Below are 22,753 nucleotides of genomic sequence, written 5' to 3'. Positions count from 1 at the left end.
CAGTTAAGAATTTAGCTTGGTCATTGTGGCTTGGGCTCAATACCTGTCCTAGGAACTTTTGCATTCTGTGAGCCCAGCCAAAAAAATAAATAAATAAAAGAATGAAATTTTGCTCTTTGCAAAAACATGGGTGAACCTAGATGGTATTATGTTTAGTGAAATAAGTTAGAGAAACATAAGCACTGCATGTTAATACCTACAAATTATATCTAAAAATTGAAATGAATGAATGTAACAAATAGACTTACAGATACAGAGATAGAGAACAAACTAGTGATTATCTGTGGAGAGAGAGAAGTAAGGAGGGCCAGGACACAGGTAGGGTGATTAAGAGGTACAACTACTATGTAGCTTTCAGTGGAGGATAAATCCATAAAAATACTGAATCAGTATGTTGTACACCTAAAAGTAATATTATAAATCAATTATAATTCAATAAAAATTTTAAGGTAAAAATAATGATCCTTTGCTATGAGTATCAACATAAGTGACATGTTTTTTTCTTCCCAGGGAGCAAGCTGCTGCCACAGTTCTTTTCCTCATATGGGGAGACCCATTAGTAGTCCAGTCTTTTAGTTGCCATTTGCCTGACCAGATGGCTAGGTCATTGGCAACAGTTCATGAGTTAGTGAAAAATATATCAAGGAATGGTGGTAGGGATGGCCCGCACTGAAGTCAGTCACCATAATGTAGAGCTTGGCCAGTTGGTTGCTGCAGCCCAGCAGACCTAATCTACCTTTAGTTTCACAGAGCTGTTAGTAAACCATGTCAGCAGGTTTATGTTTGAATGGTAGCCCCAGGATGGGCCAAAGCGTCCACTCTGACGCTTTGGGGCTTTATGGTAAGCTGGCTATTTGCTTATAGAGCCTACTTTTCCCTTAGGGTTCTAGCCAGACACAATCTTGGATGTATCATTTCCATTTTATGATTGAGCTCTATTGAGCCTTTCCAACTTTATTAATATGAATTACCCAAGTGAAAATGAGTAGTTCAAGATGAATTGTCACTAAATGTGGCACTCTGGCCATAAGATGCTTTATCTCCCTCACTGCCCAATATTAAGGAAGGAGATGTCATTCAAAAGGGATGTGAAGGTTAGCAGATTCTAGAAGTTTGCGTATCCAGAATACAAGAGGTCAGTGCACTTCAGTGGCAGTGTCCTTCTGCCTCAGACTGCAATCATTGTATGTGAGAGTTGCAGAAACCCACCTTCCCATTAGGATGGCTAGCAATTTCAGAGGTTCCAAAGGCTGTGCCTGGACCACTCCTTGCTGAAACAGCTTCCAGGGTCTGCTGCTGTAAAAGGGCTTCATTTAAAATTGGTTGTTAGTTGTTTTAGGAGTTCCCGTCGTTGCTCAGCGGAAATTAATCTGACTGGGAACCATGATGTTGTGGGTTCAATCCCTGGCCTCACTCAGTGGGTTAAGGTCCGGCATTGCCATGAGCTATGGTGTAGGTCACAGACGTGGCTCAGATCTGGTGTTGCTCTGACTGTGGCGTAGGCTGGCAGCTACAGCTCCAGTTCAGCCCCTAACCTGGGAACCTCCATATGCTGTGGGTACGGCCCTAAAAAGCAAAAAAAAAAAAAAAAAAAAAAAAAATTGGTTGTTTTACAGGTCAGCTAGATTAAAGGGGACCAGAGAGCACTCAGGTAGAATACCTGCTGTTTCCATTACACAAAGAGCCCCACTACCTTTTGGGCCTCCATTTTATTAGTGCTACTAAGGGCTTACACTTTTTTTTCTGTGCCATCACTGAGATATTTCTTTCATTCTTCTCGATGTGGACCCTGGTATGCTAAACTGACTTTATCTGGATTTTAACCAAATTGGTGCTAATCATTCTGTCAATTACTAAATACAGCACTGTAGCCATGTCATTAATTTAAAGGATAACTAAAATTTCTGTTGGTACTTGGGCTTGTTGAAAATCAAGCCCTTCCCTCTGGTAGCATTTGCAGAAGAATTTAGGTATCCCTGGAGGAGTACAGTAGAAGTATGTTGTAGACTGTTCAATGTGAACAAAAATTAGTTGATGAGTTCCTGCTGTGGCACACATCATGTTAAGGATTCAGTGTTGTCTCTGCGGTGCCTCAGGTTCTAGTCCTGGCCTGGGAACTTCCATATACTGCAGATGTTGCCAAAAAAAAAAAAAAATTGTTGTGGTCTTTATCCTGTAAAAGGATCAAATAAAAGGCATTAGCCAGGGAGTTCCTTTTGTGGCTCAGTGATAATGAACCCAGCTAGTGTCCATGAGAATGTGGGTTCAATCCCTGGCCCCACTCAGTGGGTTAAGAATGTGACCTGTGGTGTAGGTCACAGATGCAGCTCGGATCTGTTGTTGCTGTGGTTTAGGCCAGCAGCTGTAGCTCCAATTTCAACCCCTAGCCCAGGAACCTCCATATGCCACAAGTGTGGCCCCCCCCAAAAAAAAGGCATTGGCCATATTAGTCAAGAATGTGCTCCTTTCTCACATGGGTTGCCACTGTCTCAGTGGTGGTGATAATATTGGGAACTGCTAGGACAAAAGCCCTGTGGTAATCTATCCACCTCCAAACCCGAGGCCTTCCTGACTGACCATGATAGACTGTTAAATTGTGACAGGATGGTTATCAGCACCCTGATATCAGCATCTGCTTGTTTGTCTAGAATTAACAGAGTGATGTCCCTTTTTCCACTGTAGAGTCAGTATTTTTGTTGAACAATGCCCCGTGGTTTACATGGCTCTGGAATTGGCCAGGCATGCACCTGGCCTGTAGTGCTGGAATTTGTCCTTGTTGTGGTATATACCCCCTGAGGCAGTGATGATGTTTAATACTGCACATAACCAAAATGTTAATGCTTGTTATGTACTCAGTGGTAGGAACCAGGATCATCAGCACCTGAAATGATGCAAAAGTCCTCATCCACAAATACATGTGGACTTGTCTTCCATGGGTAGCTATATTCATCCCAAAGTTAGTATTTTTTTTCTTTTTTCTTTTTAGGGGTGCACCTGTGACAAATGGAAGTTCCCAGGCTAGGGGTTGAAATTGGAGCTACAGCTGCTGACCTACAACACAGCCGTAGCAATGCAGGATCCAAGACACATCTGTGACCTACACCACAGCTCACAGCAACGCACGATCCCCGACCCACTGAGCAAGGTCAGGATTGAACCTGCTTCCTCATGGATACTAGTCAGATTCATTTCCACTGAGCCACAACAGAACTCCCCAAAGTTAGTATTTTAATTCTACCGCTATAGGGACCTGGGGTTATTGTCATTTGGGCAGCAGTACCTAAAAGTTTGACTCCTTGATTTCCTTTCCCCTTCTATCCTGACAGGGACTTAGGGCTTCTGGTCTCCAGTGGGGACCCAGAGACCCTGGCCCCATTCCTAAGTGTTATTCAGCCCTAGGCAATTAAGTCTGCAGTGCCCCTTCATCAACAAATGCAAAACCAGATTACTTGAGACTCCCCCAGCTGCTGTTCTTACCTATCCTTCAGTTTCCTTATTTCACTTTTAAAGGACTTCATTTCAAACAGTTTTGTTTTCATCAATGCCATAGGTGGTTTTGCATTGAGTGAAAACAGGTTTTATTTGAGATGTATAAATCACTTGGATCAGGTGAAGTTTCCTGCGTGGGATCCTTTTACTTACCGCAGACATTATTTGCAATCCCTAAAATACCTTGAGAGTTTGGGAGCAAAATGGGAGCACAAAGGTAGCCAAGAGCCAGAGTGTAGTTTCCCTACATTTTTTAGGACCTATTTCACATTTTCACTCTTAACTGTTTCACCAACTTTTCCCTGTTGACAAGATTTTCCATATACCCCCATGTGTACAAAGGAGGGCCAGCACCTCAGTCCATCCATCACCACCACCCCATCCCCAGAACCAGCTGGCTAGCTCTTTCATTCTATCATACTATGTTGGTTTTTGTTGGCAACTCTGTATCTCTTGGTAAGGAAGTATCCAGGCCTAAGGCCCCTTGTTAGACAGCTGAGAAGGGGCTATAAAGACTACATGAACAAGACTTCTTTTCCTAAATGCATAACAATTCCTTCTCAGGACTACTCCTTCTATTCTTACCAAATGAAAAGAAAAAGAGAAAGGGATAAAAGAAAACTTTTGAGGGCGATATGTTTATTACCTTAAACAGTACAATGTATGTACGTCGATATGCATCAGACAAGTTCTTTGTGTGTAAATTATGTCTCAATAAAACTGTCAAAAAAATAACAAAAGACTGTCTTCTCTGTACTCCCTTCACCCCACCACATAGGAATGTATCTACTTCTTGACAGGCCACCTGAATTTGGTTCATTTTAACTCTTTTTTTTTTTTTTTTTTTTTTGTCTTTTTAGGTCTGCACCCATGGCATATGGAGGTTCCCAGGTTAGGGGTCTAATCAGAGCTGCAGCCACCAGCCTCTGCCACAGCCACAGCAATACTGGATCCTTAACCCACTGAGTGAGGCCAGGGATCAAACCCTAAACCTCATGGTTCCTAGTCAGATTCTTTTCCACTGCACCAAGACGGAAACTCCCATTTTAACTCTTTACATTATTCCCATTGAGGTGTTCATAGTGCACACATCTTTTTAATAGGAGCATTCTTTGCTAGAAACATGAATTACTGCCCCTTAAAAATACAGCCCAGGGAATTTCCATCGTGGCTTAGCAGTAACGAACCCGACTAGGATCCACAAGGTTGCAAGTTCAGTCCCTGGCCTCGCTCAGTTGGGTTAAAGATCTGGCGTTGCCGTGAGCTGTGGTATAGGTAGAAGGCAAGGCTCGAATCTAGCGTTGCTGTGGCTCTGGTGTAGGCTGATGGGTCCAGCTTCACTTCGACCCCTAGCCTGGGAATCTCTATATGACATGGGTGCAGCCCTAAAAAAAGAAAAATACACCTCATTATGGAAAACGTGCCATTATGCCGCACAATACTTTTTGTAGCTATTAACATTTTTTTCAAAAATAATTTTGCAAAAATGTTGATAGGTTAGAATCTCTGACAAGCATGCCCAGCCCTCTCCCTCAAACAAATTATTTTTCTCTTTTCTGGGTTTTCTTTTTTGCTTTTATATTTTTATATATTTATTCAAAAAATATAAATCAGCAGCAACTTTGGGTTATCCAGTGTGTTAAATAATATTCAGATCTGAATAAGATTTTATGTAATGGGAAAACAACAAAACATTTAGATACTCTAATAGAAGTAGCTTCAGAGTATAGCAGAGCCCCAAAATAGAGAAATTACCAAAAGTACAAGTGGAGTTTTCATCTAAGTTTTTGTTAGGTGTTATTGTTGAGTTATTTAATTAAGTTCCTGTCATGTAAGCAGGCCATGTTATAGGTGAAGAACCAAGGTTTGGGAGGAGAGGTAGTTGATTGGGAGGAATCACTGGACAAGGTGAAGATAAAATTCGATTCATATCTTTGTTATACCTGTAATTTGCTATGTGGATAAAATAATTTCATCTTTTTTGACCTTATTTTCAAATCTGAAGTTAGAAGTAAGGAAACTTATATGCTATCTTAGATCTGGGGTTATTTTACTTCTGGTCCAGTGTCTTTAATCTCCTTTATCTATTGTCGATCTTGTGATTTTTTAGATATATGTTACATAATACTTTTGTTGGCTTTCCATCTGGCTTGCCTTGAGGAAGACCATGTCTTGTGAGACATCTCCATAGATCCTCACGGGTTGCTTTGTAACATTGCTACACATCAGAGTTAAGCCCCTCTTGCATCTAAGAGTTAGGTGATGGTACCTTGTTTTTGCTATTCTGTAATCTCATAATCTCCACTGCTACTGGAAACCAGATTCTCTTTTGAGTGTCTCCTATTGCCAGCTCTAGCCTACAGAACACAGCCATTATGGAGTTTCTTAGTGAGGCCTGTTCCCCCCCATCACCAGACTTTTCCTTATTGCCTTGCTAAACAGTGTATATTTTCTCTGGGCCCTCCTGAGAAACATACTCAACTAGTGGTTTTTCTGACTTTATACGGAAGACCTTTCTAGCATGCTTACTTCACAGTCCTTAAATGCCTTTCTTGACAGTATTCCACAAGGATTCTTAAATCTGTTTCATTAATATGCACCATTGCTTCTTCCAAGAGCCATATACCAATGTGTTAGGCCATTTCCAGGGGCCCTAAATCCTGAAGCAAGGGAGAGTTCCCCATATCCCGTTTGATAGTCCCATTCCCCAGTCCAGTACCCTCAGCAACCACTCTCTTGGTTTTTGGTGGCTCAAATTGGCTCACTCATGCAGCACTTGTATAATCCCTCTGCTCCTCTAACAGACTCAGTACTTTCCCATTTGGGCCACATTGATTTTTTTTTTTTTTTTTTTTTTTTTGGCTTTTTAGCTTTTTGGCTTTCTGGGGCCGCACCTGCAGCATATGGAAGCTCCTAGGCTAGGGGTCAAATCAGAGCTGTAGCTGCTGGCCTACACCATAGCCACAGCAACTCAGGGTCTGAGCTGTGTCTGTGACCTATACCACAGCCCACAGCAACGCTGGATCCTTATCCCACTGAGTGAGGCCAGGGATCAAATCCGCATCCTCATGGATACTGGTTGGGTTTGTTCCCACTGAGCCATGACAGGAACTCCTGAAATTTGGCCTTAGCTTGTGGCCCCAAGGAAGATTGATAAGAGCTTGAAAGGGGCTGCTAGCATTGTCACTTGCTTCACTTGAGGTTTCCATATAGTCAAAGGGAGGGGTGGGTGGAGTCATGCTGTCCTCTAACAAGGGACCGTGAGACTTCCTTGTAGGCCCATGAATTCGAAACTTGGAGTTCAAGGTTCTCAGCTACATCCACCCAGTTATTTTTTTGGACTTGCTCTTATTTCCTTTATGGCAATGATTATGGCATAGATTTGGCTGAGATAAATTCTGCTGCCTTTAAAATTTGCCACACCCAAAACTAATAATTCCTTAATGATTGTTCATATCTCTCTGTCTCCTTTCTCTCTCTACCATGCCCATGGCACGCAAAAGTTCCTGGGCCAGGGATCGAACCCAAGCCACATCAGTGACAACTCTTAACTGCTAAACCACCAGAGACCTCCTCATTTTCTCACTTTAGCATCTCAATGATAGCCACCCAGTTCCATAGTCCTTATGGTTCTGATCCCTTCAAGTGCTTGGCTGTTGTACAAATTAGGTGCTCATCCCCTTTTACCTAATAGGTGAATTAGCAAATTGTTGCTATCCTATATCAGAGACTATCATTAACTTTACTCACCACCAATAACTGGATCCTTTCTCATAGTTGTCCATCCTTCAAGTGATCCAGTCTTAGAATCCCATCATCAAAGTCTGCTCCTTAGGACCACTCTTGGTACCACTGTTTAGGTTACTCTCCCTAGAAGCCAAGCCTTAGTCACAGATTTTTGTGGTAGTGATACTTTGAGATTTGTACTCTCAGGAGAAGCATTTAAGAAAGTGAGGAATATAGAATAAGGCAAGAAACACAGTAACAGAAATGTGGCTGAGGTTCCTGTCTGAGCATGATCTCAGAAGGAGCTTTGAAGGATAAATTGCACCTGCAAGATTGTCCTGCCCTGAGACAAGGTAGTTGGGCTTTTTGACTCATTCCCCCACTGACTTCCAGACTCATCCTGGAGAAGGGAAAGCGTATAGATGGGAGAGGCAGGGTGGAACATAGGCATCCTTGTGCTGTGGTGGTCTCAGCCATGGTCAGTTCTCCAGAGAAAGATACAGTTAAAACACTGTTAGCTATCAGTACAGGAGGAAGCAGAAAAATTGGCTATCCTTCCTTGTATATTAGGATTTGGGCATCCGGGCAGGGCTTCAGCACCGTCTACCACAGACCTCTTATGTGCTAGAGACTTTACCAGCAAGCATTCTCTCATTCAGTGGTGTGCAAGAGATACCTTGAATCAACTTTCAAGAGAGTGATTATGGACATCCATTTGCTTATATTAGTTCAGTATCATTGGATAGCTTGAGATTGACCACAAAGGGAGTATTAACATCACAGAAATCTTCAAATGTAACAGTTGAGGGCGCCACTAGAGCTGATTATTAAAACTTTTACTGGCATGCCCCTGCATTCAAACCTTACAACAACCTTATGAAGTCAGTATCACTATTTTATTTTTTTTTTAGGGCTGCATGTGCAGCATATGGAAGTTCCCCGGCTAGGGGTTGAATTGGAGCTATAGCTGCTGACCTTCATCACTGCCACAACAATGTAGGATCTGATCCAAACCGAGTCTGTGACCTATACCACACAGCTCACGGCAAGACTCAATTCTTAACCCACTAAGGGAGGCCAGGGATCAAACCTGCATTCTCATGGATACTAGTCAGGTTCATTACCAGAGCCACAGTGAGAACTTCTGGTATCACTATTTTTTTTTAAATTTTTTATTATTATTATTTTTTTTTTGGTCTTTTTGGGCCGCACCCTTGGCATATGGAGGTTCCCAGGCTAGGGGTCAAATCTGAGCTGTGGCTGCCAGCCTACATCACAGCCACAGCAATGCCAGATCCAAGCCACGTCTGTGACCTGCACCATAACTCAGAGCAATGCTGGATCCTTAACCCACTGGGCAAGGCCAGGGATCAAACCCACAACCTCATGGTTCCTAGTCAGATTCGTTTCCACTTTGCCACGACAAGCACTACATAGTATCACTATTTTATAAATGAGAAAACTGAGCATCAGAGTTATTAATATATTCGCCATGATGACCCTTTTAATATGAAATTGGATTTTTCACAGGAAGGACAAATTATCATGCCTTTCTTAAATTAAAATCATAGGTTGAAAATTCTCTCAAAGCACCACAGTACAGTGTGGAAAATAATTCATGTTGAATCAGAGTTGATACACATTTGAAAACAGGTGTGACTTACTCTCAAATAGCCAAGGAGTTTTTAGTGCTTTTTTTTTTTTTACAGCTAATAAAAATAACTACTTTTAGTGCATTTTTAATTAAATGTAAGTGCGATACAATTACTTTTTTCACTCTGTTGAATTACAATATGAAATAAATTGAATGGGTAAGCTGAAAATTACTTTAGTCTTCATATAGACATGAAATTCTTTTTCAATATTTGTTATGTGGAATTGACTGCTTCTGTTGGGTTTTTACTTGTATTTCTGAAGCAAGGAGAAGTCAGGCTGAAGTGTTTGAAAGCTCTACAAAGTCTGTATACCAATAGAGAATTATTTCCCAAATTGGAGCTATTCACTAACCGATTCAAGGTAAGAAATGCTTAGCTTATCCTTATTTTCACTTTTAAAATACTCATTATAAATGGTATAAAAAATAGATTACCATAACAGGTGTTTAGTTCATATTCTTTACTGCGTGTTCTTTAAATGAACCTGTATTAAATAGATGAAGGAATCTCTGTTTTACAATAGATACCAACATGAGATCTTATTTATTGCCTTTCATGGAAGGCCCACCTGCTTAAAATAAGATTTTCTTCATGAACAGCTTTTTATAATCATATTAGCTATGCAAGGTAAAGTTTGTCTCTGTGTTAGAGAATGCCAGTTGATGAAAAAGATTCCATGTTATAAACATTTATAATGCCTTCTTTGTGTGTATAGGACTATGATTATGTGGTTTCAAGACTAAAACTTTGTATTTGATCTGTCATTGGTCTTCCATGTACTCCTCCAAAGACATTACTTAAGATCTGTCTTGACTTAGTTTCTGTTTATGGTTGGTTTGATTTATAACTTTTTTTAGGATCGCATTGTATCAATGACACTTGATAAGGAATATGACGTTGCTGTGGAAGCTATTCGATTGGTTACTCTGATACTTCAGTAAGTATAATATTTATTAGTATTTTAATTAAGCTGTTAACATTTTAATATTTTCCCAGAATTTTGATATACTTCACATCTATAACCCCTATATATATATATTTTTTTTTATCACATTAAGAGGGTTTTTTTTAACATTTTAATTTTTTTACATTTTAAGGTTAGGTTTGAAACAAATTTTGTTTGTTTTTTTATTTTGAATATTATCTATTTCCTTTACGTAAAAGTTACTTTATGCAGTCCAAGGGGAAGTATCAGTGACGCAGCATACTTTTCTGTTTAAAGAGACATAGGGAGAGAAAAGAGTTCAAGTGATAGATTTTACAAATAGACTTCTTTGGAATAGTATAGAAGTCAGAGAAAGGAAATAAGGCATATAAATTGTGTCATTGATATGATAGAGCTTTTAAAATAGGAATAGTTAGTTTCACCTGTAAAGCTTTGACTGAAAGATAAGGAAGAATCTATGTGCGAAAATTCACACAAAGCAAATTCCTAGCAAAGTCATTAGAGATCTTCCTCTCCCCAGTTTGTGATGCTACATCTGTCATACACCAAACATCATGTATGCCTGAGTTGTTTTGATCTCTTTTTACCTTTTTCTGCTCTAGTGCCATGTTCTTTATTATTGTGGCTTATAATACTGTATATGTTGTATGTTACAAATACGGCCTCTTACTGGTTTATGATTCCTCCTTCTCTGCCTTTCTTTTAAAAATCCACTTAACTACTTGTGGATTTATTTTTTTCGTTATGAATTTTTAAAGTACTTTTGTCTAATTCCTTAGAAACTCTAGCTGAGATTCTAAATATTGGAACTACATTTAATTTTATGTTAAATTTAGGAGAGAATACAATTTGTTACAATTATATATCATTTATACATGAAAATGATACACATCTTTACCCAGATCTCATTAGGTCTTTTATATAAGGTTTAAATTGCTCATAGAATTATTGTACATTATTTATTACGTTAATTCTGAAATACTTTATGACTTTGTTGTTATATGATTAGTATTTAGTGTTAATACTTTTTACTTGATTATTGGTGAGGCAGAGAAACCTTAGTTTTTATGTTGGTCTTATATGTGCACCTGTTAGAACTTTTATGCATTTTGATTGGTTGTATTGGATTTACTATATAGATTATTATATGATCTGCAAATAATTTCAGTTCTGTCTTCTTCTTTTCTAACCTTAAAACTTTTTGTTTCATTCTCTTGTCTGGTCACGTTAGCCAGGACTTTGAGCACTATAAAAGTATCACTGATAATGAATTTTTTTGTTCTTGTTCTAGTACGTCGTCTAAAATTCTTTGTTTCTGAATTTCTGAGATAGGTTTTTGATATATAAAAGTTCCTTTGTATTCTCAAATTTCTGGGATTTTCCTTCATATAGTGATTAGCCTGAATGAAATTGGTAAATTTGTCTAGTGGTAAACCACCCTTGCATTTCTTTTTTTTCTTTTTTTTTTTTAACTTTATTTTATTTTCCCACTGTACAGCAAGGGGATCAAGTTATCCTTACATGTATACCTTTTTTCCCCCACCCTTTGTTCTGCTGCAGCATGAGTATCTAGACATAGTTCTCAATGCTACTCAGCAGGATCTCCTTGTAAATCTATTCTAAGTTGTGTCTGATAAGCCCAAGCTCCCGATCCCTCCCACCCCCTCCCTCTCCCATTAGGCAGCCACAAGTCTATTTTCCAAGTCCATGATTTTCTTTTCTAAGGAGATGTTCATTTGTGCTGGATATTAGATTCCAGTTATAAGTGATATCATATGGTATTTGTCTTTGTCTTTCTGGCTCATTTCACTCAGTATGAGATTCTCTAGTTCCATCCTTGTTGCTGCAAATGGCATTATGTCATTCTTTTTTATGGCTGAGTAGTATTCCATTGTGTATATATACCACATCTTCCGAATCCAATCATCTGTTGATGGACGTTTGGGTTGCTTCCATGTCCTGGCTATTGTGAATAGGCTGCAATGAACATGCGGGTGCATGTGTCTCTTTTAAGTAGAGTTTTGTCCGGATAGATGCCCAAGAGTGGGATTGCGGGGTCATATGGAAGTTCTATGTATAGATTTCTAAGGTATCTCCAAACTGTTCTCCATAGTGGCTGTACCAGTTTACATTCCCACCAGCAGTGCAGGAGGGTTCCATTTTCTCCACACCCCCTCCAGCACTTGTTATTTGTGGATTTATTAATGATGGCCATTCTGACTGGTGTGAGGTGGTATCTCGTGGTAATTTTGATTTGCATTTCTCTTATAATCAGCGATGTTGAGCATTTTTTCATGTGTTTGTTGGCCATCTGTGTATCTTCTTTGGAGAAATGTCTATTCAGGTCTTTTGCCCATTTTTCCATTGGTTGATTGGCTTTTTTGCTGTTGGGTTGTATAAGTTGCTTATATATTCTAGAGATTAAGCCCTTGTCCGTTGCATCATTTGAAACTATTTTCTCCCATTCTGTAAGTTGTCTTTTTGTTTTCTTTTTGGTTTCCTTTGCTGTGCAAAAGCTTTTCAGTTTGATGAGGTCCCATGGGTTTATTTTTGCTCTAATTTCTATTGCTTTGGGAGACTGACCTGAGAAAATGTTCATGATGTTGATGTCAGAGAGTGTTTTGCCTATGTTTTCTTCTAGGAGTTTGATGGTGTCCTGTCTTATATTTAAGTCTTTCAGCCATTTTGAGTTTATTTTTGTGCATGGTGTGAGGGTGTGTTCTAGTTTCACTGCTTTGCATGCAGCTGTCCAGGTTTCCCAGCAATGCTTGCTGAATAGACTTTCTTTTTCCCATTTTATGTTCTTGCCTCCCTTGTCAAAGATTAATCAACCATAGGTATCAGGGTTTATTTCCGGGTTCTCTATTCTGTTCCATTGATCTGTCTGTCTGTTTTGATACCACTACCACACTGTTTTTATGACTGTGGCTTTGTAATATTGCTTGGAGTCAGGGAGAGTTATGCCTCCTGCTTGGTTTTTGTTTCTCAGGATTGTTTTGGCAATTATGGGTCTTTTGTTGTTCCATATAAATTTTTGGATTGTTTCAAAGAAGAAATCAATAAAATAGATTCAAAAAACAATAGAGAAAATTAATAAAACTAAGAGCTGGTTCTTTGAAAAGGTAAACACAATTGACAAACCCCTGGCCAGACTCACTAAAAAGAGGAGAGAAAGAACTCAAATAAACAAAATTATAAATGAAAAAGGAGAAATTGCAGCGGATACTGCAGAAATACAAAAATCATAAGAGAATACTATGAACAACTATATGCCAACAAATTTTACAATCTGGAAGAAATGGACAACTTTCTAGAATCTTACAGCCTGCCAAAACTGAATCAAGAAGAAACAGACCAACTGAACAGACCGATTACTATAAATGAAATTGAAGATATCATAAAAACACTTCCTACAAATAAAAGTCCAGGACCAGATGGCTTCACAGGCAAATTCTATCAAATATAAAAAGAGGAACTGGTGCCCATCCTCCTTAAACTCTTTCAAAAGTTTGAAGAAGAAGGAATACTCCCAAAGACATTCTGTGATGCCACCATCACCCTAATTCCAAAATCAGACAGAGATAACACCAAAAAAGAAAACTATCGGCCAATATCATTGATGAATATAGATGCAAAAAATCTCAACAAAATCTTAGCCAACCGAATCCAACAACTTATCAGAAAGATCACACACCATGACCAGGTAGGGTTCGTCCCAGGTTCACAAGGATGGTTCAACATACGCAAATCAATCAACATCATACACCACATTAACAAAAGAAAAGTCAAAAATCAGATGATCATCTCAATAGACGCAGAAAAAGCATTTGACAAAGTCCAACATCCATTCATGATCAAGACCCTCGCCAAAGTGGGTATAGAGGGAACATTCCTGAATATAATCAAAGCCATTTATGACAAACCCACAGCAAATATAATACTCAATGGAGAAAAACTGAAAGCCTTCTCAGTCAAATCTGGAACAAGACAGGGATGCCCACTCTCACCACTGCTATACAGCATAGTTTTGGAAGTCCTGGCCACAGCAATTAGACAAACAAAAGAAATAAAAGGCATCCAAATAGGAAGAGAAGAGATAAAACTGTCACTGTATGCAGATGACATGATACTATCTATACATCTATACTATCTAAAACCCTAAGGACTCAACCCAAAAACTACTTGAACTCATTAATAAATTCAGCAGAGTAGCAGGATATAAGACTAACATTCAGAAGTCAATCGCATTTCTGTATACCAGCAAAGAAATATTAGAAAACGAATGCAAAAATACAATACCTTTTAAAATTGCACCTCACAAAATCAAATACCTCAGAATACACCTGACCAAAGAGGTAAAGGACTTATATGCTGGGAACTATAAAACTTTAATCAAAGAAATCAAAGAAGATGTAAAGAAATGGAAAGATATTCCATGTTCCTGGATTGGAAAAATCAATATTGTGAAAATGGCCATACTGCCCAAAGCAATCTACAGATTCACTGCAATCCCTATCAAATTACCCATGACATTTTTCACAGAAATAGAACAGCCTTGCATTTCTAGAATAAATCCCGTTTGAAAATATTTATTTTCATTGTGTTTTGCTTAAGTGTAGTGTTATATTTAATATCTTATTTAGGATTTTCACACTTTTGTTGTGTATAAATTTGACATTTTTCCTGATCTTTGTCCAACTTTGAAACTGGATATGTATGTATACACACACACAGACACACATTCTGTAAAATATCTTCAATAGTTTCTCACCCTTATTCTCTTCTGAAATAAATTTTCTATAACAGAGATTAATTCCTCCTGAAATTTTGATAGAATTCTTCTCGGAGTTCCCGTCGTGGCGCAGTGGTTAACGAATCCGACTAGGAACCATGAGGTTGCGGGTTCGGTCCCTGCCCTTGCTCAGTGGGTTAACGATCCGGCGTTGCCGTGAGCTGTGGTGTAGGTTGCAGACGCGGCTTGGATCCCGCGTTGCTGTGGCTCTGGCGTAGGCCGGTGGCTACAGCTCCGATTCAACCCCTAGCCTGGGAACCTCCATATGCCGCGGGAGCGGCCCAAGAAATAGCAACAACAACAACAACAACAACAACAACAAAAAAAAAAAGAATTCTTCTGTTAAAGCCATGTCACTTTTGAGGTTTTTTTGAGAAGGTCTTTGACTACCATTTCTACTTCTTCAGTGGTTATGTAGCTCAATTAACTTTTATTTCCTCTTGTATTAATTTTGGCTTTTTGTAAGCTTTCTAAAAGATATCAATTTTCATCACAGTTTTCAACTTTAGTATTTTATAGTTCATGATATTTTTATTCATAAAACTGCACTATTTCTTCTGTTAGTTCTTCTGTCATCATTCATTTTATTTGTATCCTCTTTGTCTTAATCAATCATGCCAAAAGTTTTCCATCCTACTCTTCTTTTTTTTTCCCCCGTCTTTTTAGGGCCACACCTATGGCATGTGAAATTTTCTAGGCCAGAGGTCAAATCTGAGTTGCAGCTGCTGGCCCACAACACTGCCAGAGTAACTTGGGATCCAAGCCATGTCTGTGACCTATGGATACTAGTCTGAACCCTCATGACCTATGGATCATGTCTGAACCCTCATGGATACTAGTTGGGTTCTTAACCCACTGAGCCACAACGGGAATTCCCTACTGTTCTTTTTAACGAACTAGCTTCATGGAGTTCCTTCTGTGGCACAGTGGTTTAGGAATCTGACTGTAACAGCTTGAGTCACTGTGGAAGGACAGTTTTGATCCCCAGCCCAGCACAGTGGGTTAAACAACCTGTGTCACAGCTGTGGCTTGGATTCTGTCCCCGGCCTAGGAACTTCCATGTGCCATAGGTACGGCTTTAAAAAATGAAAAATCTTCATTTAGTTTTTTCTTATTTTTGAATAATCATATTTAAAATAATAAATATACTTTTATGTACTACTTAAATAGCTTCTAAGCATATGAACATAGAATATTTTCATGGACATTCAGTGATAAAAATTTTGATGACCTTTATGATTTTCATCTTTATTATGGATTATTCAATTATAGTTTTCGTTCTCCCTTGATCAGATAGGTTTTGTTCACTCTGTTTTATGGTATTATTTGAGAATGTGTTCTCAGTGTTTTGGTCAGTTTTCTGAATTTTCTAAGTATGTTTAAAAATAATATATATCTGTGTATATTGTGTATATAGTTATATATTTATAGTCATTACTTTGAATTTATTTACTGTGTCATTCGTTATCTACACCTTTGCTTATTTTTGTCTACTTTTTTTATTGTAGTGAAAATATAGTATAGAGATTTGCATGTTTATATTTTACCTTTTAAAGGTATAGAATGTGATGATTTAATATACATATATATTGTAAAGTAATTAACACTTTTGTCTACTTTTTAAGAGGGATGTATTAAAGCCTTTACTATTCTTATCTTTCCTTATAGAGTGTTGTTTGTTATCATTCAGAGTATATAGATCAGTACCTCCCTGTTCATGCTTTTACATTATCTGCTATTATTCACTGTATCCTTACATCACATTCTTCCTTGTCATTTATGAAAAAACTTTTCTTGTTCAGTTCTATTTTACAATATTAGGTCTCTTATGGAGTTCCTATCATGGCTCAGCAGAAACGAATCTGACTAGCATCTGTGAGGACACAGGTTCAATCCCTGACCTTGTTCTGTGGGTTGAGGATCTGACATGGCTGTGACCTGTGGTGTAGGTTGCAGATGTGACTTGGATCTGGTGTTGCTCTGTGGCTGTGGTGTAGGCTGGCAGCTACAGCTCCGATTTGACCCCTCGCCTGGGAACCTCCATATGCCACAGGCGCCACCCTAAAAAGACAAAAAATAAAATATTAGGTCCCTTAGTTTCAGTTTCTTTGTAAATTTTGCAAGCTTATCAGTGTCTTTCCCTTGAACAAAAAGCACCAGCATTCCACCCACCCATCTTTTTCATTGAATTGTCAAGGGTTTAAAATCTTTGGTTAAAGATTACTTCTTTACCTTTTTTTTTTTTTTATTATTTCTATTTACTTAGTTTCAATACTTCCTCATTTAGACAGGAGTAAACGTTAAGATACTTCTTCCCTTGCTTCTTTTTTTGGGGAGGGCTATCAAAAAATAATGAAGTTTATTATATTACAGAATAAGAATAATGTTGAGAGTTTGAATGGATATGAAGAAGATAATATCATTTGCCCAACAGTGTGATAAATGACCCAGTTCTTTCTGTCCCTTCTGTCTGCCATTGTTGGTGTTGGCATTATCCTTAGGTTGGCAGCAACATGGGTGTAACACTTTCATGGGTCTCATCCAGACAAGGAAATGTAAAGGGATAAAAGACCACTACTTACTGTGTCTCATTTTTACGAGCAAGGAAACCTTTTGAAGAACTTTCCATCACATCTCATTGGCCAGAAGCATGTCAGATCCACCCCTGAAAGAGGGGTGGGGAAACTATGATTTGCTTACATTAATAGGTGAAAGTAGTATTCAAGAATCAATCTTTTTGATCCCTACACTTACAGTAAGGTGATAGAAGACAAGTTTTCTTTTTTTTATTCTTTTTTCTTTTTTTTTTAATTACTCAATGAATTTTATTACATTTATAGTTGTACAATAATCATCACAACCAAATTTTATAGCATTTCCATCCCAAACCCCCAGTGTATCCCCCTACCCCCTAACCTGTCTCATTTGGAAGCCATAAGTTTATCAGTGTCTATGAGTCAGTATTCTGCAAAGAAATTCATTGTGTCCTCTTTTTTAGATTCCACATGTCAGGGAAAGCATTTGATGTTGGTGTCTCACCATCTGACTGACATCACTTAGCATGATAATTTCTAGGTCCATCAATGTTCCTGCAAAGGCCATTATTTCTTTCCTTTCTGGGCTCAGTAATGTTCCATTGTGTGTATGTACCAAGTCTTCTTGATCCACTCCTCTGTCAATGGACATTTAGGTTGTTTCCATGTCTTGGCTATTGAAAAGAGTGCTGCAATGAACATTGGAGTACATGTATCTTTTCAACTCATGGTTTTCTCTGCATAGATGCCCCAGAGTGGGATTGCTGGATCAAATAGTAATTCTATTTTTAGTTTTCTGAGCAATCTCCATACTGCTTTCCAGAGTGGTTGCACCAATTTACAATCCCACCAACAGTGTAGCAGGGTTTCCTTTTCTCGACACCCTCTCCAGAACTTAACTGTTTGTAGACTTTCTGATGATGGCCATTCTGGCCGGTGTAAGGTGGTACCTCATCCTGGTTTTGATTTGCATTTCTCTAATAATGAGTGATGCTGAATATCTTTTCATGTGTTTTTTTGGCCATCCGTACATCTTCTTTGGAGAACTGCCTGTTTAGATCTTCTGCCCATTTTTTGATGGGGTTGTTTGTTTTTTGCTATTGAGCTGCAGGAGGTGTTTCTAAATTTTGGAGCTGAATCCCTTGTCAGTCGATCCATTTGCAAAGATTTTCTCCCATTCTGTGGATTGTCTTTTCGTTTTGTTTAGGGTTTCCTTTGCTGTGCAGAAACTTTTCAGTTTGATTAGGTCCCATTTGCATATTTTTGTTTTTACGTATTACTCTAAGAGGTGGATCTGAGAAGATGTTGCTGTCGTTTATGTCAGAGAGTGTTTGGCCTATGTTTTCCTCTAAGAGTTTTATAGTGTCTGGGTCTTATATTTAGGTCTTTAATCCATTTTGAGTTTATTTTTGTGTATGGTGTTAGGGAGTGTCCTAATTTCATTCTTTTCCATGTGGCCGTCCGGTTTTCCCAGCACCACTTATTGAACGGGCTTGTCTTTTCTGCATTGTATATTCATGCCTCCTTTGTCATAGATGAGTTGGCTGTAGGTGTGTGGGTTGAATTCTGGGCTTTCTATCCTGTTCCACTGAGCTATATTTCTGTCTTTGTGCCAGTACCGTGCGGTTTTGATGACTGTTGCTTTGTGGTACAGTCTGACGTCCGGGAGCCTGATTCCTCCAGCTCCATTTTTCCTTTTCAGGATGCCTTTGGCTATTCAAACAAACTTTTGTGCTTCCAAACAAACTTTAAAATATTTTGTTTGAGATCTGTCAAAAATGTCCTTGGTAATTTGATAGAGATTGCACTGAATCTGTAGATTGCCGTGGGTAGTATAGACATTTTGATAATACTGACCCTTCCAATCCAAGAGCATGGTATGTCTTTCCAACTATTTGTGTCATCTTTGATTTCTTTCATCAGTGGCTTGTAGTTTTCAGAGTACAGATCTTTTGTCTCTTTAGGTAGGTTTACTCCTAGGTATTTTATTCTTTTGGATGCGATGGTAAACGGGATTGCTTCCCTAATTTCATTTTCTGCTCTTTCATTGTTAGTATATAGAAATGCCGTTGATTTCTGTGTATTAATTTTGTATCCTGCGACTTTGCCAGATTTGTGGATGAGCTCTAACAGTTTTCTGGTAGAGTCTTTAGGATTCTCGGGGTATAGTATCATGTCATCTGCAAGTAGGGATAGTTTTACTTCTTCCTTTCCAATTTGGATTCCTTTTATCTCTTTTACTTCTCTGATCTCTGTGGCTAGGACTTCCAAAACTATGTTGAAGAGTAGTGGTGAGAGCGGACATCCTTGTCTTGTTCCTGATCTCAGCGGGAATTCTTTCAGCTTTTCGCCATTGAGAATGATGTTCGCTGTGGGTTTGTCATATAAAGCCTTTATCATGTTGAGGTAGGTTCCCTCTGTGCCCACTTTCTGAAGGGTTTTTTTTTTTTTTTTTATCAGAAATGGGTGTTGGATTTTGTCAAAGGCTTTTTCTGCAGCGACTGATGTCTCAGTCTTATATCCTGCTACTTTGCTGAAATTGTTGATCAGTTCGGGTAGTTTCAGGGTTGAGTCCTTAGGGCTTTCTTTATATGGTATCATATCATCTATATACAGTGACAGTTTTACCTCTTCTCCGATTTGGAAACCTTTTATTTCTTTTGTTTGTCTGATTGCTGTGGCGAGGACCTCCAATACAATGTTGAATAACAGAGGTGAGCGTGGGCATCCTTGTCTTGTTCCAGATATTAGTCTGAAGGCTTTCAGCTTTTCTCCATTGAGTATTATATTTGCTGTGGGTTTGTCGTAAATGGCTTTTATTATGTTAAGGTATGTTCCTCTGTACCCACTTTGGTGAGAGTTTTGATCATGAGTGGATGTTGGGCTTTGTCAGATTATTTTGCTGCATCTATCGAGATGATCCTGTGGTTTTTGAGTTTTCATTTGTTAATATGTTGTATGATGTTGATTGATTTGCGTATGTTGAACCATCCTTGTGAACCTGGGATGACTCCCACCTGGTCATGGTATATAATCTTTTTTATATGTTGTTGGATTCAGTTGGCTAAAATTTTGTTGAGAACACTCTTGGTATTTCTGAGAACAGTTCCCCAGAGTGGACACACCCTCCTCTGGCTATTTTCTTTGTGACTCAGCCCCTGATTTTCAAGTTCCCAGTGTTTTTGAGTTTTTGCCCTAGAGGTTGTCTTGTTAGGCAAAATGCCTCTTAAGATCAACCAGGCTGGCTCCTTTTAAGTATTCCATCTGAGCTAAAGGAAACAGCAAGAAAGTATGGTTTTTTTTCTCCATCTGTTCATTCTTCTTTTGGTTTGGAATATTTTCCTTTAGCTTCTGAGCTTGGGTTACTGAGATATCTTGTTAAATTTATTTTCCTGTGGGTTCAGCTTTTTCCTGAGGGTGTTAGCTAATTTAGCTATTGATATATGTATAATTGAGTGAAGAGGTTAAAACTTAGGCCTTGTTGAGAGGGAGAAAGACTATACTTAAAAAAAAATGCTTCTTGGAGTTCCTACAGTGGATCAGTGGGTTAAGAAGCCAACAGAGCCTCCCTGAGGATATGGGTTTAATCCCTGGCCTCACTCATTGGGTTAAGAATCCAGTGTTGCCACAAGCTGCTGGCATAGGTTGCAGATGCAGCTGTGATACAGTGTTGCCATGGCTGTGGAATAGGCCTGCAGCTGCAGCTCCAATTCGACCCCTAGCCCAGGAACAGCCATGAGCTGTGGGTACGGCCAAAAAAAAAAAAAAAAAAGCTTCTAATGTGTTTTCTGTATTTGATATCCAGCTCTTTTTCATTCATCCCTTATATTGTGATTCAGCTACCTTCTTTAAATTTTATGTTTATTTGTCAAATCTCTCGTTCTCCTCCTAATCTCTTGTGGCATCTCTAGGACTGAATTCTGGAGAATAGGTTTATACCCCAACATCTTATCAAGACCCTGTACAGATCAAGAATTCTGTGTGTGTATGTGTGTACAGTTCATTTTTTTTATTAACGCGTAGTTGATTCACAATATGCCAATTTCTACTGTACAGCAAAGTGACCTCAGTCATATATATATATGTATTCTTTTTTTTTTTTTTTTTGTATTCTTTTCCATTATGGTCTGTCCCAGGATATTGGATATAGTTCCCTATGATATACTGTGGGACCTTATTGTTTATCTATCTTAAATGTAGTAGTTTCTATTTACTAACCCCAAACTCCCAGTCCATCCCACTCTTTTCTCCTTTCCCCTTGGCAACCACAAGTCTGTTCTCTGTGCCTGTGATCTTTCTGTTCTGTAGATAGGTTCATTTGTGCCGTATTTCAGATTCCACATATAAGTGATATCATATGGTATTTGTCTTTCTCTTTCTCACTTACTTCACTTAGTGTGAGAATCTCTAGTTGCATCCATGTTTCTGTGAATGGCATTATTTCATTCTTTTTACAGCTAAGTAGTATTTCATTGTATATATGTACCACATTTTCTTAATCCATTCACCTTTGAATGGGCATTTAGGTTGTTTCCATGTCTTGGCTGTTGTGAATAGTGCTGCAGTGAATATAGGGGTGCGTAACATATAATCTTTTTTGAATTATAGTTTTGTCTCGATATATGCCCAAGAGAAGGAGAAGGATTTTTTGTTGTTGTTGTTCTACTTTTTAGGGCCACACTGTGGCATGTGGAAGTTCCCAGGCTAGGGAACTCCCTCAGTTCTATATTTAGTTTCCTGAGGAACTCCTGTACTGTTTCGCATAGTGGTTGTACCAATTTACATTTCTACCAGCAGTGTTAGCGGGTTCCCTTTTCTCCACACCCTTTCCAGCATTTGTCATTTATAGACTTATTAATGATGGGCTTAGTGACTGGCATGAGGTGGTAACCTCATTGTAGTTTTGATTTGCATTTCTCTAATAGTTAGCCATATTGAGCATCTTTTCATGTGCTTCCTAGCTCATCTGTATTCTTCTTTGGAGAAATGTCTATTTAGGTCTTCTCCCTATTTTTCTATTGGGTTGTTTGGGGTTTTTTGTTGTGAATAGTGCAAGTTGTTTGTGTTTTTGGAGATTAAGCCCTTGTCAGTTTCATCATTTGGAACTATTTTCTCCCATTTTATAGGTTGTCTTTTCAGTCCTTTTATGGTTTTCTTTGCTGTGCAAAAGCTTTTAAGTTTGATTAAGTCCCATTTCTTTATTTTGATTTTTATCTCTACCGCCTTTGGAGACTGACCTAATAAAGTATTTGTATGGTTGATGTTAGAGAATTTTTTTTTTTTTTTTGGTCTTTTTGCCATTTCTAGGGCCACTCCCGTGGCATATGGAGGTTCCCAGGCTAGGGGTTGAATCCTAGCCATAGCCGCCAGCCTCTGCCAGAACCACAGCAGCGCAGGATCCAAGCCGCATCTGCAACCTACACCACAGCTCACGGCAACGCCAGATCCTCAACCCACTGAAGAAGGGCCAGGGATCGAACCCACAACCTCATGATTCCTAGTAGGATTCGTTAACCACTGAGCCACGACGGGAACTCTGAGAATGTTTTGACTATGTTCTCTTTTAAGTGTTTTATAACGTCATGTCTTATGTTTAAGTATTTGAGTATGT

At 38.7% G+C, this 22,753-nt stretch overlaps 1 protein-coding gene across 3 annotated transcripts in view; it reads left to right on the top strand.

Moving 5' to 3' along the window:
- STAG1 (stromal antigen 1) overlaps positions 1 to 22,753 on the top strand; it is a 541,662-nt gene that overhangs the window by 408,791 nt on the left and 110,118 nt on the right. For all 3 annotated transcript variants that reach the window (XM_021071121.1, XM_021071122.1, XM_021071123.1), the window contains 2 exons: positions 9,133 to 9,231; positions 9,728 to 9,807. In XM_021071121.1, coding sequence (XP_020926780.1) covers positions 9,133 to 9,231; positions 9,728 to 9,807 — 179 coding nt within the window. The remainder of the gene's footprint in view (positions 1 to 9,132; positions 9,232 to 9,727; positions 9,808 to 22,753) is intronic.

This window comes from Sus scrofa, chromosome 13, assembly GCF_000003025.6.
Source record: "Sus scrofa isolate TJ Tabasco breed Duroc chromosome 13, Sscrofa11.1, whole genome shotgun sequence".
Taxonomy (NCBI): Eukaryota; Metazoa; Chordata; class Mammalia; order Artiodactyla; family Suidae; genus Sus; species Sus scrofa.
Note: the sequence above shows the minus strand (reverse complement) of the source record. Positions and strands in the feature narration are given on the sequence as shown.